The following is a 16,774-nucleotide window of genomic DNA, read 5'->3' as shown; positions in this document are numbered from 1 at the left end:
TTGAGGTTTCTTAAGAATTGCTATAAGAAGAACAAGTATAAACTGCCAAGACCTATGTAGGGAGGCAACTGAATATCAGTTGCTGGTGAACTGGTTTTTTGTTTTACAGAGAGAGGCCAGGAACCAAGCAGATTGAATTACAGAAGAGAAGGCAGAATAGAAAGGACTGGATGCTTCATCTAGTGGAAGAGCCGAGCTAAAAACAGGACAAAACAGAAAATTTTGCTTATTCTTACTTTAACAGAAAAGGGCAGGGAAAAGCAAAATGTAGCTGTCAGTCCGTAGCTTTTAGTTCTCCTCTGAAGCAGGAAAGTTTTGAGAAATTAATGTCCTGGCAAGTCAACTTTCATACATTACATATGAGGCATTGATTTTTATTTTTTTTTTCCTCATTTAAAGATGACCTCTACAGTGAGTGCATATTCAGCATGATGTAATCAATACTTTTTTTGGCAGACTAGAATAACTGTTTAAATGAAGTCATGATAACTGTACCAAGGGCATACAATAATTCACTACAGAGGCTGAAAAAGCATAGAATATTGTACCTGCCATGCATTGTTCCTTATCTCCAAAGTTTTAAGATTTTAATTTCTAGACAGCTCAAAAGGTGTTGTTCTTATTCTGAGACTGATTTATTTCATCAGAATTACAGAGGCTCTTTGGAGGTTACTTACAGTCATGGGACTTAACTCCCTGGTACTACGTGATAGAATAAGTGGGTACTGTCAGAGTAGTTTGAATGCTCTTGGTTTCCTAGCAAGATGGAACATGTGTTTCCCACAGAATAATATGCCCACATGTTTGAGTTGGTACCAGTAAACATTTTTCATCTACTTATGTTTGTCATCTTTGTGCTACATTTCTGATCATCCCTGGAAAGCCCACCCTCACTCCTCTTTCTTTTATAATGACTCTGAATCTACATTTTAAAAATCCTGTAACATGTTTCTCTGGGGGCCTATTCATTTACTCTAATAATTATTTGTGACAAATAGATTTATTTTTTATTCTGCAAGTGTCTAAATTAGCTGTCAATTACTGTTCTAGCATGTTGTTAACAAGCGACCTTTAAAAGCCGCTAAATCACATGGTTGGAAACTAACTTTGACAGGGGTGTGTGTAAGGATGTGTTTTTAATGAATCTCATGATTTGTAAATAAAACTTGTTTGTTTTCTTTTTTTCTAGCTGCAGGAACCTATTAAGAGATACAGTTTACCCCCTTGCTCTCAATTACCTCTATATTGTGTTTCTGGTTTTTCTCCAGGTAGAGCCTTTCTTTGTGAGCGTGGCGCTGTATGATGTCAGGGATGGCAGGAAGATCTCTGCTGATTTTCATGTGGATTTGAACCACCCACTCGTTAGACAGATGATTTCAGGTTCCTCGTTTTCATTAGAAAATGGCACTGTTGAAAATACAGACTCAAACGAAATGGAAGAACCACAGGTCAAGGGGTTCCCAGAAGAATGGCTGAAATACCCAAAACAGGTATTCCACATGTGACTTACATGACTTAGTACCCATGTGACTTATTTTAGTTCAGTAGTAGTGTTCATTTTCATCAGAGAATTTATGTGTACTACCAGTGGTTCTTGTTTTCAAGAATACTCTTCCTTTTGTGTATCAGTGGTACTTTTATACAGATGCTTGATTTTTGAGCTCCCTGTATAGACTTTAAGACCATTTACAGTCAAAACTTTGAAAAAAGTTAGTGTCTGTTATTTAGAGAAACACCTATGTTTCCTGTGCTCTTTGGGTCATTTGCTGACCTCTCCCAAACCAGCCAAACAAAACCGCAACTTAAAGCAATACCTAGATGCTGCATTAATCTCAAAGTACTTCCACATTCTTGCTGTTGCTGTAAGCCTTACCCAGAAACCCCATACATTACCTTTTCTTCTCCCTGTCATTCCCCTGAGGTGTGACTAATTTAGGCCAGCATTTAAGTGCTGTCCAAGAGGAACAGTTAGGTTAGTGATGCTAACGTGGTCATACTGCTTCTTGACTTGATTCAGTCTGTTTGCAAGGTGCTGCACGTGCACAAGCTTACTTCAGCACTAGCACAAAGATTTTATTTTCCTTCTGGCTGTATTGAATGTGTAGAGATAATAATCTTCAATAATCCTTTCTGAATTTGGTTTATTACTGTTTCCATCAACAGAGAGCACTGGTGGTATTTCACTTCTCCAGTATTGCTATATACTTTTTAAGTGTTCTGTCTTTTATCCACAGGCTCTTTTCTCCATAAGTAATCCTCATTCTGACATCGTATTAGTGGCAAAAATAGAAAAGGTGCTTACAGGAAACATTGCCAGCAGTGCTGAACCTTACATTAAGAATCCTGATTCTTTTAAGGTAATGTAACGGGAACATCAGTTCCTTCTTTGTCAACTTCAGCCTATTGGAAGCTGAAGACATTCCAAATTGTGCTCACAAATCTCACCAGTGTGTGGTTGCTGAATAGGACAAGCTCACAGGAGGCCCGTGCCTAAGAAAGCAAATGTCCAAGCTCCACTGACTGAATGAATGAAGTACCATTTTGTCTGCAACATACAAATCCATTTGTGGTGCATTCCTATGCTGCTTATGTCTAGTAGAGTGAAATTCTCTTTCAGTATCTTCCAGAAATTATGAGTTTGTGTGTTTCATATATGAGCAAAGTTGGGCTAGGCACCTGTTTCTTTCTGAGGGCAGACAGTGCATTTTCATTGGGTATATTACAGAAAAATTGAATAATAACTGTAACTAATGCAGTTCTGACTGAAGGGATGGTGAAGAGGTTTAATTCGTCAGCACCATCATATTCATCTGTGATGTCTTTGCTGTCTGCCCAGAACCTTCTGCTATGGGTAGTATCAGGCTAAAATATTTTAGGGACACTAGCCTCTTCAGCAGAAGAGTGCTTGGATGTACTCTGCTGCATTTCAGATATTATAATGATATGGATGAAATAATTCATATTTTCTTTTTTGTAGTGTGCACAGAAAGTGTTAAAATCCAATAAACAGTTCTGCAGCAAGCTGGGGAAATACCGTATGCCATTTGCTTGGTCAGTGAGGTATGGTATTAATTCTTTTTATAATTTTATAAGCATCTTATAGCTTATTCTGCCTTTGGACTTGTATCCTTTTATTCTTTTCCACTTTTTCTGCCTGAAGCTAAGCAAAGCTTTCTGCATGGTCCAGGACCCCAGAAGATCCTGCAGCCTTATTATTTCATTGCCCTATTTTTCACACAGCTGAACATTAGTTACTTTCTCATTAAATGTTACTGTGGTGGAATCTTTTCTTCAGGTATGTAGTGAAGTTGCCAGGGAGTAGCAAAGGTGGCTGACAGAATATCAGTTTATCGTGAGCTCCACCAGTCATTTGGTGCTGAAAATTACCAAAGAAATTTCAAAGTCACAGGTCTCCCAAGAATTTCCTACAAAGATAATTACAGTCTGAAATAGAGTTGCAATGGCCACCCAAAGTATAGGTGCACAAGTTTGAAGCTCTGTTCTTGTTATGATGCATGTCAGGTTTTAGGAAAAATCTAACCAAGGATTTGGAAGTTATGGTGCCCTTAAAACAGTGCCCTGGGGGTGATATTCAGGGATTTTGCTTCAGGTACTCTTGCAATTTTAGTGGTTAGTAGGTGACAGCGAGCTGTTATTTTCTTGTTTGATAGGTCAGTTGGGTTTTATTGCAGGTCACTGCAGTGGCAGTAATGGATTTTTGTTCTTCCTGTCTCTCCTCCTGGATAATTTCTTAATGGTCTGACCCTCAAGATTGAGGCATCCCAGTGCCTCTTGATCCCTTTCTGCCAAATTAACTCACAAAACCAGATATGGCTTTCTTCTTTTTGTTCTCCCCTCAAGTTCCCATGTAATTCCTTTCTCTGTCCTCTCTGATTTTTCTTTCCCAGTTTTCTGTAATTTCCTCAGCTTACTGCTGCAGTGGGGTGAGAGAGCTCCCTGAGATGCTCCTGTGTGTCCCTGTGACAGCTCTCCCTTCTTTTTGCCATGCATAGAGCAGGGAATATAAAATTCTATATTCCCTATAAAAAGGAAAGCTGTCGATTGCTGAGTGAAAGCATTCCTTCTCCTCTGGGGCTTCTGTTCTGACTGTGGCAGGCCAGGTGGAGAGCTGCCTGAAGCTGTAGGGAGGAAGGAGGAGCGAGTGCTAGGTGAAAAAGTCACATTGTGGCATTGCCCCATGACTGTGAGGGATAGCTGTGTGGCTGTATACTTCTGGTGTGGAGGTACGGAGCACCAGAAGTGCACAGTTTCCCCTGCTGCATGTAGGGGAAAGCTTATGATGTTAGAATATGGTGCTTAGATGGCAAAGGAGAAAACGCACAGTAAGGTACGGCCATTTGAAGAGTTTGTTTATTTTTTATTGACATACATTTTTGTCAATATCCAGTAGGAACAGAAGTACGTGCGTGTTCAAGAGAAAGGCAGATAATGTGTTCTGATCTGTCATTGCAAGCTCAAGGGTACTCATTAATATTTACTACTTCTGTGTAGCCAAAGGACCATTCATCAAAATTGTATTGATGGGTGTCTCTTGACTTGACAGAGCTACTTTTAGCATGTAATGGACCTTACAACGGCAAGAGGTGCAGGCTTGGCATCAGACTGACTTGAGGCTTTTTATTAACTCTGTCCTACCTGCCTGTGGTCTGTGGTGGTACCATTAGCGATATGTCCTGCAACTCAGTTATTGCTGTAGCTATTAAGTTATGTTTAGTCTAAACTCAAGGATTTTTCAGCTTCTCGTGCCCAGCCAGCAAGAAGACTGAAGGGGCACAAGAAGTTGGCACAGGACACAGCCAGGGCACCTGACCCAAACTGGCCAACAGGGTATTCCATACCATGGGACGTCCCATCTAGTATAGGAACTGGGAAGTGGGTGTGGGGGTATCGCTGCTCGGGGACTAACTGGACGTCAGTCAGCGAGTGGGGAGCAATTGCATTGTGCATCACTTGTATATTCTAATCCTTTTATTATTACTATTGTCATTTTATTAGTGTTAGCATTATCATTATTAGTTTTTCTGTTCTATTAAACTGTTCTTATCTCAATCCACGAGTTTTATTTCTTTTCCTGATTTTCTCCCCCATCCCACTGGGTCAGGGGGAAGTGAGTGAGTGGCTGTGTGGTGCTTAGTTGCCGACTGGGATTAAACCACAACACTCTGCCTGAGGGAAGTCTGACAGATATGAATGAAGTTTTACTTCTGTCCCTGTAAGGTGGATAGCTTGTCAAGCTAGGGTGCACTGAGAAAATGGTGCTTTTCTGAAGATTCTCCTCTCCTTTCAGTTCTGTGTTATTTCAGCTATTTTATCATTAAAACACCAGTTGGCAACTCCTTGGTCATCTCAGACATAGTATTATAACCTGGATAAATTTATTTTGTAGTAACAGGCCATATTGATTTGGAGTAACAAATAAAATCTTAATTAGATCAAGCTGGACTAACAAATAGAGCTCCACTAGATTTAAATCTGCATGTGAGTTTTTTAAGTTCGAGTAACATGGTACATGATAGCAGCAGCTTCCAATCACCACAGCCATGTGAGCAGAAGCATTTTCTATAAACGGATTGCTCCACTTTACTACTACTACTACTCATCTAAGTAGAGCACAGCAGTTGCTGCTGCTGCACCCAACAGTGTTTATTGGGTAAATGAAGAAAGATTTTTCTTTCTGGCATTCCATGCAGAATGGTTAATTGGCACAGGCTGGAATGTGGCAAAGGACATAAGGCAGGACGAGAGCAATAGAGTTCCGTTTGAGAGGAGCTTGCTTGTGTGATGCCCAGTGCAGTGGGTATGGGAATACCTGGGAGTCTGAGCCTTCCTCAGGCTGTTTCCTTGAGACTTTTTGCCAATGGAAACCCTTGGCTCTAGTCCCGTACTTTTCCAGTTTCAGAGATGGCAATGACTTGTTTCACTGGGTATTCTCTCCGAAATTACAGGTACCTTTTTCAATGTGCAGTCCACAGTCTTAGAAAACAAGATTGAAAACACCTCCACATCATACTGTATTTTTGCTTTCCCTAGGACAGGATCAAATAATTCCTAAACATGTTTGTCTAGCCAATATTTCTGGCTGTGATTTCCTGAATATAAATGGGAATATATGCATGTGGAATTAGCAAATGCACAGCGAGTTCAACATTTTGCAGACTTACTGTGTGTGCATTACACACAGATGGCCTGCACATGGGCAGGGGACATAGCTGGGGTTTGTGGACATTCTTCAGTTCCAGCAGGCAGTATTTTTGGATGGCATCCTAATTCAGTGCTTCACTGCCCATACCATTAAAAAGGTTCCCTCCTATCTGTAGAAGTAATTGCAGAAAATATACTTGGGTATGTTTATCAGCTCTTAAGCTTTTTCATTATAAATCACATTATTAGATGAGACCGTTTAAAAATCATGGACCAAATAAACCACTGTATGAACTTGTTGGTATCAGTGATGTTGTACAAGGAATTTATTTAGTTCATTGGGTCAAATTCTGCACTCATTTACAGCTGTTTATGTATTAACATTACTTGGGACTCTCTTTGGTAAAAGCAAAGTATATTTGGCCCTGTAAAATCTATTTCTATTTTCACAGCTTGAAAATAGAATTTTCCACAGGAGGCTATCACACTACAGGGGAAGAAATGGTTTGGCTATGATAAATAGCAAAACCCTGGGTTTGGAAATGTGTTTTCCAGTTATTTCATTCTGGCGTTAACCATGCTCCTGGGTTTGTGTGGAAATTTTCCCCCCTTAAAACAGTTACAGATGGCCACAGTGCGATTTTTATGTATGTGTTCAGCAAGCCAAAATCTTGACGGTTGAGTATTGTGCATGTGACTGAAACGCTTAATTAGCTTATGTGGCATCCAGTTTGTTAACATCATTCAAAAGCATGACTCAGGGTTCCTCCCTCATTTCTTGCTGGCATTGGTGGGATCTGGTGTCTGTATGCTCTCGCAGGTATAATTATGGTATGTGTTAGAATTACAGTGTGTCAAATCCATCTTCAATTCTCATATTCCTGCCAGAACTGCCAAAGTTTGCAAATATGTGCCTGAGCTACATATTGTAGATGTGGGGAAACTTCACTCCCAGAGATTAGTTTTTACACTCTGCTGTTCCTTCAAACCTTCTCCACCCTCGTAAACTTCACATTTTAGAGCCCAATATTTGAATCCTTCAACAGCTTGTGTTGCTGGTTCGGTTCTCAGCTGGCATAGGTTGATGTAGCTGAAGGTAGTGAGGCTGCACTGATTTACAGTAGCTGCAGATCTCACACTGAAACTCTAAACCTGGAGGTGAGCAATTTTTCCACAAATCATAAGCCACTACTTACAAAGTAGCTTTTCCAATGTTAACTTATGAACATTGTGTAGGTTTTCTGTGCTTAAAGATTTTTTATGATTGTGGACTATCAGCTAACAATGTCAGAAGACTAGAATCACAGAAACACTTCAAATACTGAGATGATGTTTCAGTTTCTTTAGAGAAATCTGTTGATTTGTTTTTCCCCTAAATTAACACCTTTATAGAGTCCCTTCAGGATTTTAGTCCTGTGAAATTTTTCTTATTAAAATCCCTCTGGTAAATAAGTAACTGGCAGTAAGGAATCATTACTATATTTGACAAATACTGGACTCCTGGATTGTGGAAGTGTTTTGTTACATTTCCTTTTCTATGATGTGACAGTTGTCATTCTCAAATGCCTTCAGTACATTCACTGTGACAAGGAGCACTCTTGCTCCACCTGCACCCAGCAGCCTGAAAGGATCCAGCAAAACACGGGACTGCAGCTACTTAACTGCAGATGTGATACATGTAATGCTTGCTGCTCTGGCAATTCTTCAGCTTTAATGAGCCAGGGGAACGGAGACACCAGTACAGTTTGACCAGCAGAAAGCCATCTAACTTCCCTGAGTGCATAAAACATACCTGTGTTTAAGAATGATTATCTTGTTTTCAATGAACGTCTAAATTGCTCTTGTAGTGGCAAGAGCTTTACATAAATGGAGTATTGTGTGTAAGTTGGAGGGATAAAAATACTTATCTATCTTGTATTGTGGATACATGGTTTCATGCCTTTAATTTTGTCCTGGATGTATTATTTAGGCTGGGTTATGCTGCTGAACTGATGAGGAGCAGTCCTAGAGGCAGGGCATATGATACCCAGGGAGCACTGTTGCTGGGGAGGAGTGGTTGTAGGCAGGACTCTGTAGAGCCCTTCTAACTCCAAACCAGAGTGGCCGGAGGGGAGGAGGTGATGATACTGTGTCCCTGAGTGCTCAGCACCACTGACCCAGAGTGAGCTACTTCCAGCACAGACCTGGTTCTTTTTCCTTTCATACTATGAGCATCACCAACCCTGCCTTGGTAAGTGCCCCTACACCCTGCTGTGCTGAGCAGTGGTTTGCTCGGTGTCAGAGCCTGCACTGGAATTAGTTAATAAGCTCCAACAGAGCCTGGGTTTGCTTAGCATCATATTGCAGAGCCCAGTGGTACAGCGGAAATCACTCACTGAATGTTTTAGTCCTCTCTGTTAGTCTGGAGAAGGAAGCAGTGCTGAGTCCAAGAAATATCATAGTGTCACCAATACTGTAAAAATTATTTTTCTTTCTTTTTTTTTCTGACAGCAGTTTAATAGGATTTGTAAAGTAAGTGGTGGCTGCCAGAAATTAGGTCTGGTTTCTCCCTAATAACTTAAGATTTTTAACATGGCATGTTGGTGTGGACCTTATTCCCCCTAACTGCTGGAGGCAAAAATCTGACAGAAGAGAGTTGATTCTCTCAGTTAATTAGGTTAAGGCACGGTGCCTTTATACTTCTGCTTGGGATCCTCTTCCAAAGGTTTACTCCATTATTTTGTGTCTGGCAACAATTTGTGCTGGCATTAATTCTTCTCACTGGCAGTGGAACAGAGAAGTAAATTAAGGAAGCAAGATTGGCCAAATGATTCACAGAACAGCACTTAGTGTCAAGAACATTTTACTTTTGTTAAGCAATGTTTTTGCAAACTACAGTTGAATCCAAGGTTCATTAATTTGGATAGCTGTTACATTATCCAGTCCAGCCAGAGTGTGTGACTCTTGGGGATATACAGAGGGCACTGGAATGTTTTAATTAAATCCTGCAAGTGTCAATGAGCAGGAATGGAAATACCTGGGAATGTTTTCCCGTGTGCACAACAGCTGATACGTACTGTTCCCAGTTACAGACGGATATCCTTTTTTTCCATTTCATTTAGTACTTTTTAGCTGGTTCACCAAAAATTCAGTCGATGCTCCACAAACTTGTTTTATGAAGGAAAGCTAAGCCCCAGTGAGTTGGTGGCATGCTCCTGGAGGACACAGAACAGATTTAATGCGTAGATTAATTCAGTAGAGGTCTCTAATGTGGTTCTGTAGAAGCATACATTTCTTTACGTGGTGAGATGTAGTGGTTGGGATTTGACATCTTGTTATGATTTCTGTTATTTAAAATGATGATTTTCATTGGATAATAACTTCATGGATGAAACTACCTATTGGTGTAACGAGTTCTTCAAAACGCTTCTTTGAAATAAGGAGTCAGTCTCTTTGTTGAAGTGAGGAGTCATGTCCTTGATGCGTGAGCAAGACGGTAAAATCCCATCGGGCTCAGGGGTAGCGGCTCTCAGCCAGGGACGGCCTCTCTGGGGCTGCCCCAAGAGCTTGCCGAGAAGCTGGAGAAGGCAGCCTTGCAGCCAAGGTGGTGGAGAGGCAGGTGGGAGCGCAGAGCTGGCTCGGGTGAGGTGCTGTACACTTCCAGCTTTCTCAAGTGAGACTTATCTATAGAAGAGGGGGAAAAAATGGTGGATGCTGAACCAGATAGTGATCTGGCCTAGCATGAAACCCCGGCAACTCCGGAACTGTGAGCAGTCACGCTGCACCTGAAGTCACGGGGACTGTCTGCATCATGTAAGATTAAACAAGGTCTTAAGTCTTTGCAGGACTGGGACTGTACATGCAAGTAAACTGAAATTGCCTGTGCTCCTGCAAATGTACAGCTCAGAAGAGCTTTCTTGTGTGAATCTCTACAGGGAGCCCTTGAATTTGTGTAAAAATTCATATCATAACCTTGTCAAAAGATTACATGACAATTTCAAATGTTCAAATATATATATGGGTGAGTGTTTATAAACATGTCATTTTTCTTTCTTTATAGACCAGTGTTTAAAGATAATCAGGGAAATGTTGACAGAGACTCCCGATTCTCACCTTTGTTCAGGCAAGAAAGTAGTAAGATTTCCATGGAAGATTTGATTAAACTCATAGCAGAGTACAGAAGGTAAGGAACAGTTTTTAATTTGGTTTGAGAAGGAATAAAAGCTTTATAAAGCTGTGCAGAGTAATTTTCACAGCTTTTTTTCTTCATTTAACACAGTGTGCTGAAGTGGCCATATTAAATTAGTGGTTTTCACATTAGGCTGTTACCTGCCAAAGAGTGTTTTAGGTTAGACTGTCCAGGAAAACTGAAATGTCATTTGGCACATTAATAAATGTTATTAAAACCTAAAGATAGTGATTCTTTAAATTAGCTTCCATCAGGGGAGACGCAAGTGAAGTAACAAACAAGAGAATGTTCTCTCAGGGGAAAAAAAAAAGAGAGAGAAAAGTGACAAAACATTTTTTAATGGTTTCCCCACTCCTTGCTTTTGTTTGTTTGAGTCTCCATGACAAACTACAGAGTGGACTCTGGAAGGAAGAAACTTCTCCAAATGTTTGACAGTGTGCAAATTAGTGAATAGCTGTTTGGCTGTATAGTCTTCCACACAGGTGTAAATCAGGCTAATCTTAGAGCAGAGTCTTTGTTTATACTGGATAAGTGACATGAGAATTGAGCGATGAATTTCTTCCTGTCCCTTCTACTCTAAATGTGCCTAGAAATTAATTAATCTAATTAACTTCTGTTCCATTTATATCAAATCAGATCATAGAAAGATGGAAGTCAACTACAGGGATTGGATCGGGCCGTTAATCTCTTGTGCCATCTTACTGTTGCTGGTCAGGAAACTTTACTGAAATTCTTACTACTCTTATTAGAGTCACCACTGCTGGGTTTGTCTGTCTAAAGCATCTCCTAAATAAAACGAATTTAGCATCACAGTTTTGGCATTTCTCAAATTGCTTGGGCACGAGGAGTATGTCTTGGTCCCTTTTCAGCATGGCAGTTGCAGAAGCCATGATGCTGTGAACTTCTCTCAACTCAGTGGTCATTGAATTCCTTGTAGAGAAGATTGATTGGTTTCTTCCTGTTCTACAAGATATGTTATAATATTGCTTGCAAAGAGAAGGCAGGAATGAGGCCAAGGAAGGAAAAAAAAAAAAAAAAACCACACCCCAAAACCCAAACGAAAACAAACCATGTTTCTTTCCTGCTGTTGCATTTGATTTGAGTTTAATAGCCAACAGGTGTATGTTAAATGTGTTTAATGTATATTTGTATCTTAAATCAGGGTCTGTTTTTCATTTTAGATTAATTTCTATGATGGGTCTCATCCCCCTTGTTCTAATTTTCTAAAATGTTTTCATTTCTGTCATTGCAGAGCAGAGAAGATTAGCAAAATACAGACTATACCTGGCTGTTTGGAGATTGCAGTTGATTGTGTTCCTTTGGAACATCCAAGTATGATTCCACTTTATAATTAATATTTAAATAGGACATTGACATAGGCTTTCCAGCCATAATTGCTGCCTTGAGACAGTTCTGGTAGAAGTGTCCATTGTTGTATAGAAAAACATATGCAGGGGAGTGTTATTGATTTGTTTTCATTTAATCACACCATTCTTTGTTTCATCCTGTACCTGGCCAGATACACCCCAGCAATATGGAACACAACATGCTGAATCCACATGTGATGGAAGTCCAAGGACCACTTTTTGGTCTCTGAGGGATTAGGCCAAAGAGCTGAGTGGACTTCTGTAGCTTGAGTTTAATAGCCTTCCACTGTTGATGGGCTGTGATGCTCATATCCTCTGTGAATTAGCATGTGTGGGACATGCAGCACATTTCAAGAATGCAGACTAGATGGAGGACTTCATTCAGAGGCCACTTTGGCATTAGCGCAGCAACTGCTAAGATAGATACTTCTAACTGGATCCTTTTATCTCCTTTTAAATTTTCTGTTTCAAGGGCCACATCTCTGTGACTGATTGATTGTTGCAAAAAGCTCAGGACCATTGAATTCCTCTGAAGTCTACCATCAAACATATTTACATCATCTTCATATGATATCAGATAAAAAAATAGTTTCACTAACATTTCAAAAGCAATTTTTATTTTTGAAATTAAAAGAAACTGGTAGCTCAGAGTAGGCAAAATGGTCCAAAGCAGCTTGGGTCTTGTACTGTTACCTGACTCGGTGGGCACTGTAGCCAAGTGAAAGTCTGGCTTTAAAGGGTATGTGCTAGTAAAGTGCCCAGTTCCTGTGGAAAGTCAATGAAAATTCCCTCACGCTAAAGAGTAACAGCTTAAACATTTCTTCAGTATAGGGAAAATTTGTCTTACTCTGAGTAAGGCTGTAAAATAATTTAAAAACTGTACCAGAAAACTTCCATGCAGTAGGATTTAATAAAATCTCCGTGAAACCTCTTCTTGACTTTAGCTAGCTCTGAAGGAAGCCTTGTAATAGCAGTAACCAGTTCTGTTATAACACCTCCGTCCCACCCAAAATAAGTCATGCTAGGCTAGTGCTAAAATCCTTTATTGCCAAGAAAAGCCACTGAAAAGCAAGTTGGCCAAAGAGCTTGTCAAGAATTTGCCGGTAAGATTGTGTTTCTAGGGTCCAACACTACCCTGCCTCACATTAGCATCAATTTGCATTAGACAATAGAATTAGATCTTATTTACTACAGCTACCACAAGAGCTGGAGCCAGTGGTGTATCAGGGAATGTTGTCTGACAGTGTTTAACCTGAAACAAAACTTTTGCCTTTTCTGCTGCATGGGGGGAAGCCAAACTTATGTAGCTCTAGCAAAGGGGAAGAGAGAAAAGGCTTCCTGAAGCTCCCACCTATGCTGCGTGGTCCCTGCTTGTCATTTGCACTTGGAAGGTTGGGGCTCTCAAGCTGGCAATAGGGCAGCGGGTACTGTTGCTGCTACATCCCCTGCCTTCCCCCCCTAAAATACCCGTTAACACCCCAAACTGTGAGGCTCCGTTCTTGTGGAGGGCAGTCACAGAGGGTAGCTTGTAGCCAAGAGCTGTGTGGCTAGCAGCAAACTCTGCTGTTGCCTCCATGTGCATGTCTGTGTAATGGAAGCAAGGAACAGAGACGAGACCTTCACAACTGGCTGCAGGAGCCTTCATTTTCCAGCTGGCCTCTTCCTGTTATTACTGCCTCTTCTCACGTTCTACAGGCTATCGCTGCTCTCCTATCTGAGCTATTGGTATTTTAAAACTTTGTTTGTTACTTACGCCCCTTTCTGTGTTCAGTTCAGCACTATATTGCCCTTTTCTAAAGGCTACTGGAAGTGCAGTGTGTGGAGGGCACAGAAGGACTTCTGCAGAGAGGCCTTAGCACTGCATTCTAATCCTTGGGTTAGTCCCTGGATTTCTGGAATGAAAAACAAGGTTAATGATGTTCAAAGTCAGACACAATCAAAATGCTTATAAATCAAGTTTGAGGGGCAGCTAGCCAAATTATAAGACACAACACTTCCTTATATTTTAAGATGGGCTGCCTGAGATTTGCCCAAATAGAAAGCTGCCCATCTTAGCTTTGTAGGCCAAGAGCAACAAGCAGAGTCTCCCAAGTACTGGGAATGTTAGTAGCAGAAAAGCAAACTTCGAAAAGCCTGTGTGTGACCCTGAGTATCTTCACTGACCAACAGAGGAATTTGCGTGATCATCTACAGGGGACTTGCTGGCGCTGGGGAGAATAAACCTTCCCAAGGTTTCTCTACAGCAGGTGGTGGTCACTTCTGGCTGACAAATGCAAGTGCTTTAATTTGGCTGTTCCCTTTTAAAGCTGCTAATTTTGATTGGGAAAGACAAAAGTCTTCATGTATGGATCTTTCCAGCTTAATTCAGGAGCTATGTCTGTTGGCTGGGTGTACAAGTCAATCGGATACATTCGTATTTTGGTGGGCAGCAGGCTGGGAAGAAAGTTTTCGGTGTCTATTTGAAAGAAAACAAAGAGAAACCACCCTGCCATAGCTGCTGTAGAGCCGCTTCTCCCCCACCTGCTTGGGCTGCAGAGGACCTGCACTATCCTGAAACTGGCAATTTCCGCTTGTGCTAGTTTAGAAGGAAGTAGAATTGGGCATAGTGTGTATGAGGGATCACCAGCTGGTTTTGGCTTCCTCACCACAAACTGGTAGGCTTTTCCTGTGGGTTATTCTAGGATTTGAGCAATGAATTTGTAGGCATGACCTTCAAACTGCTTTTCCCAGAAATAGCTCGGGACACCCCTAAGTTGGTGACACTTCTCAGCTGCTTTTGTGCAAACAGCCCTTGAGTTCTCCATGCTGAAGTTAAATGTCTCACTAATTTAATGGCACAGGCAGACAGAGTATACTCTCTCTGTTTTTAATCTCTCCCTGTCTGGGTGACAGAGTGCTTATTATCATCTTCTGTTTCTTGATCTGATTTCAGTTATCCCAATTGCATCATATATTTAATCTAGTTCTGCACTACTTGTTTCTTCATTTCATTTACTATGTTATTAGATAATAGAAAAACTTAAATGAGATATTGAGCTGTAAAATTAATTAGAAACAGCATCACTTCAGTATATTCTGTTGAAACCGTCCATATAACAATGGTGCTATTAGGCCATCAAATACTCTATGTGTCAAAAGAGGTTTTCAGTGCTGTACTCTTTAACTTAAGTGAGATAAACCATTTAAGGATGATATATTGTAATTGCTCTGAGGTAACCTGAATGCAATTTAAGGCAGGATTTGACCTGTTGCATCTCAGCATTACTTATTCCTTGCAAGTTCAGGCAGGGTTTTACTTGTTCCATCTCAATATTACTTATTCTTAGTACTAAGACTGTAAAAATAAACATAATATGTGATGGTTTTCTTTTCTGTTCTTTTGAAGACTGTGTAACTTCATCTTTTATTCCAATCAAGCCATTTAATGACATAAAGGAACATCAACCTACAGTGGAAGTTGAGGAATTTGTACAGGAATCAACAAAATATTCTCGACCTTACAGAGTATACAAGAACCAAATATACATCTATCCAAAACACCTCAAGTATGATAGCCAAAAATACTTCAGCAAGGTACAGTATGTGACCAATTCAGGCCAACATTGGGTAGTAGTATACTGCATGAGCTCTCATTGAAATAAAGGAGTACTCATCATAAAGGAGGGGAAACTGGAGATGCAAGTCACTAACTTGGCTTTTGGTCTTTCTCCATTTTTGCAATCATAAAACATTGGACCAATTTTAATTAAATGAATCTATGTGTTAATTTTAAGTTGCATCAGTGATTCAAAGAGCGATAATGTGGTAATAGCTTTTTCACAATTTTCAGAAGGGCTGTATTTTAATGAAATGATGTGTGCAGATAAAATTAACATGGATAATATTTGTAGTTCTTAAATGAAACTTGAATACTATGTGTGTTTTCGTGGTGATTGAAAATTAGTGAAGGACCAGACAAGGTAAGTGCTGGTCACTTTAAAATCTGCTTCTACACAGTCAGTTTGAGGCCTGGCTTGCATTTTCCAGTTCTTCTTGGAAATATTATTTTTAGTGATATCACTGTGACTTAAAGGCATTTTAAATGTTGATACACCATCTGCATGTTTCTCCTAGATTTTGAAAAGAGCTTACTTCAGTCCTTATAGTTTGACTGTGTTTTTATGGGTACCCTATTTCTGCTCTGTTTTAATACGTTCCTGTCTTTTCAGGCACGGAATATAACAGTGTGCATTGAATTTAAAAGCTCTGATGAAGAAGGAGCGAAGCCATTGAAGGTGAGCCACAACAAGAGTATATTCAGAGAACAATCTTTTTGAGGGCATTACTTATAAAGCCCAGGAACCAGGGATATGCTAACCTGGAACAATTAAAGAGTGAATGTTGTCATGCATCCTTCTACATTTGCACTGTAGTTCTGTTTGATCCCAGGTGGTCCTAAGTGATGCCACCTCACAGTGCCATTTTGCAGTGCTGGCTTTGTGACCGGTGGAGGGGAAGGAAGACCATAATAGAAAACTTAACTATTTTTTACAGTGCAACTTACTTATTCTAAAATTTACTGGTTACTGTACATTTCTCACTGAGCTCAGGACATTTGATTGAAAAGAGCGAGGCACGAAATTAGAAGAACCTGAGACTTGATTTTGCTATTGACCAAGGGCTATTGCATAGTATTGTTGTACTGTAGTTTCCCCACCAATAAATAAAGTTGCCATCGCTCAGTAATCAAGAGCCTCCAGACTGGACTCTGCCAGGGAGGAGATTGTTAACTGGTGTAGCTTTTATAACACTGAAAAGTCAGTGAGGGCATTGTATTGTGTATTGAACTGCATGAAAGTGAAATAGCTTTTGTAAAGCTTTTTGCAGAAAACTCTGAAATTGGTAATGGCAAGGAAAAAGTCTAAGGAGTCTGCATTGCTTAGTACAATGTAGGGTAATTTTCACAGAATCAGTGGACTTTTACTGGAAGTGTGTATAAAAAATTGCAGGTTTGAGCACTTAAAATATTTCTTTTAATATGTGATTAAAGTAATTATCAATCTTCCATAATACTGTTTTCAATGTACATGCATATTAG

At 40.2% G+C, this 16,774-nt stretch overlaps 1 protein-coding gene across 14 annotated transcripts in view; it reads left to right on the top strand.

The window, feature by feature from the left end:
• DOCK10 (dedicator of cytokinesis 10) overlaps nt 1-16,774 on the top strand; it is a 166,363-nt gene that overhangs the window by 95,935 nt on the left and 53,654 nt on the right. For all 14 annotated transcript variants that reach the window (XM_069792124.1, XM_069792123.1, XM_069792127.1 and 11 more), the window contains exons 12-18: nt 1,269-1,490; nt 2,235-2,357; nt 2,978-3,060; nt 10,202-10,324; nt 11,583-11,662; nt 15,083-15,270; nt 15,906-15,971. In XM_069792124.1, coding sequence (XP_069648225.1) covers nt 1,269-1,490; nt 2,235-2,357; nt 2,978-3,060; nt 10,202-10,324; nt 11,583-11,662; nt 15,083-15,270; nt 15,906-15,971 — 885 coding nt within the window. The remainder of the gene's footprint in view (nt 1-1,268; nt 1,491-2,234; nt 2,358-2,977; nt 3,061-10,201; nt 10,325-11,582; nt 11,663-15,082; nt 15,271-15,905; nt 15,972-16,774) is intronic.

The sequence above is a fragment of the Haliaeetus albicilla genome, chromosome 9 (assembly GCF_947461875.1).
Source record: "Haliaeetus albicilla chromosome 9, bHalAlb1.1, whole genome shotgun sequence".
Classification (NCBI taxonomy): domain Eukaryota; kingdom Metazoa; phylum Chordata; class Aves; order Accipitriformes; family Accipitridae; genus Haliaeetus; species Haliaeetus albicilla.
The sequence above is the reverse complement of the archived record's forward strand: the minus strand, read 5'-3'. Positions and strand labels throughout refer to the sequence as shown.